General features: G+C 31.2%; 1 protein-coding gene across 1 annotated transcript; it reads left to right on the forward strand.

Annotated features, from left to right (window-relative positions):
• Positions 1-80: 80 nt before the first annotated feature.
• NAEGRDRAFT_77045 (uncharacterized protein) lies at positions 81-536 on the forward strand (the record flags this gene model as incomplete). Its single annotated transcript, XM_002667998.1, has 1 exon — positions 81-536. The coding sequence occupies one exon, from the start codon at positions 81-83 to the stop codon at positions 534-536; it is 456 nt and encodes a 151-aa protein (XP_002668044.1).
• Between the last annotated feature and the right edge of the window lie 978 nt (positions 537-1,514).

The raw sequence follows: 1,514 nt of genomic DNA on the forward strand, positions 1-1,514 counted from the left end.
ATTGTTGTTTTACTATTAGAAAGCTAATTCTCAATCAAAAGTTTCCAGTGACCGATCAGAGAAGAAAATCATGTCGTAAAATGCTCCTACTAACATTTGGTCAACTCTACATGGCTCTTCTCAACTTAATTTCAATGAGTTTTGGAGGATTAGCTTTCGCTTACTATATTCCACTTTATCCTATTTGTTTATTCATCCACAAAATATCCCTCCTCTTATTTTGCATTATTGTAACATTTTCATTTGGTCCTTTGGACTTTGTATTGATTGAATTTAACAGCACTAGCTCACAATCTGTGACAAGTGTCGAAATTATTCAGAAACGAGATGACATTTCTCAATCTGTGTTGAATTCTGATCAGATTATTAGAAAGGAAGACTTTAGAGAATATGTGAATAGTGAAACCAAATCAAACACTAGTGGAATACCAATCCTAGTTGACCAATCAGAAATTTTCACTGAAATTCCACTTTGGGACAAAATTAGTATATTTTCCTTATCAAAACCTCAAGAATCAGCCATCTCTCAATTATAAAAATATTATTACAAGAAGCAACAGCTTTTAGTCAATCAACAACTTGAAAAACTTGACATTTCTCAAATTTACAAAAATGCCACGTCGATTCTTAGACATGATTTTTAGCAATTTGGAAAAACAACTTTTTTGTGTTTTAAAGTGCTTTATTTTGAAACAACACAAGAAATCAAACAACAGATAATTAGCTGAAGATTGAGCCAACTTTGAAATCCTTTCAAATAACATCAAGTCTTTATTCAATACATACTTCATAACTCAAATCCAAACTGGTCAACTGTTTCATTCCAGAAATACTTATTTTCCAATTTTGTGCTAGATCGTGAGATGAAAATTTTAAGGATTTGGCAAAACTAAGAAGTAAGGATGATGGAATTCAATCAATAAGTGAATTGGAGCAATGTCTGACAGAACTTCAAACACACAACAATCAATCTAAATTTATTAACACTCTCAAGAATATAAAATTATTCGAAACCTTCCAACACTTTATTTCTTACTGCACATACAAAAAACCTTCTTTCTATCAGATTCTTCTATCAGAAACTTTGATCCTCCAAAATAAACTATTCCACACAAGAGAATCTCGTTTAGTTCTCTGAGCAAATAAATACCTAAACAAAACTGAAGCGGATGAGAGCTACAAAAGTGCTTCATCTTGTCATGCACTTTACTAAGTAAATTTGGTTGACATCCTAAAATAATCGAGCATGTCAATACATCAAACAAAATGCCAAAAGTCAATTTACGAAATGTGCACCAAATAGAAAAAAATACAAACAAACTAATTAACAATAACACTCTCTCGTTGTGTTTTTTAATTTTTATATTCGAAAGCAAGATTCTTGTTAACATTTTGACATCAATAACTGTCAAGTGACAGAAATAATGGGAAATAAACATTCTCATAGGAGAGCAAATAGTTTTATTGGAGAAAATGTTGGAGGAGGTGGAAATAAACATGGTTCGAATAAAAGG

This window comes from Naegleria gruberi (genome assembly GCF_000004985.1).
Source record: "Naegleria gruberi genomic scaffold NAEGRscaffold_959, whole genome shotgun sequence".
In the NCBI taxonomy this organism is placed as follows: Eukaryota; Heterolobosea; class Eutetramitea; order Acrasida; family Naegleriidae; genus Naegleria; species Naegleria gruberi.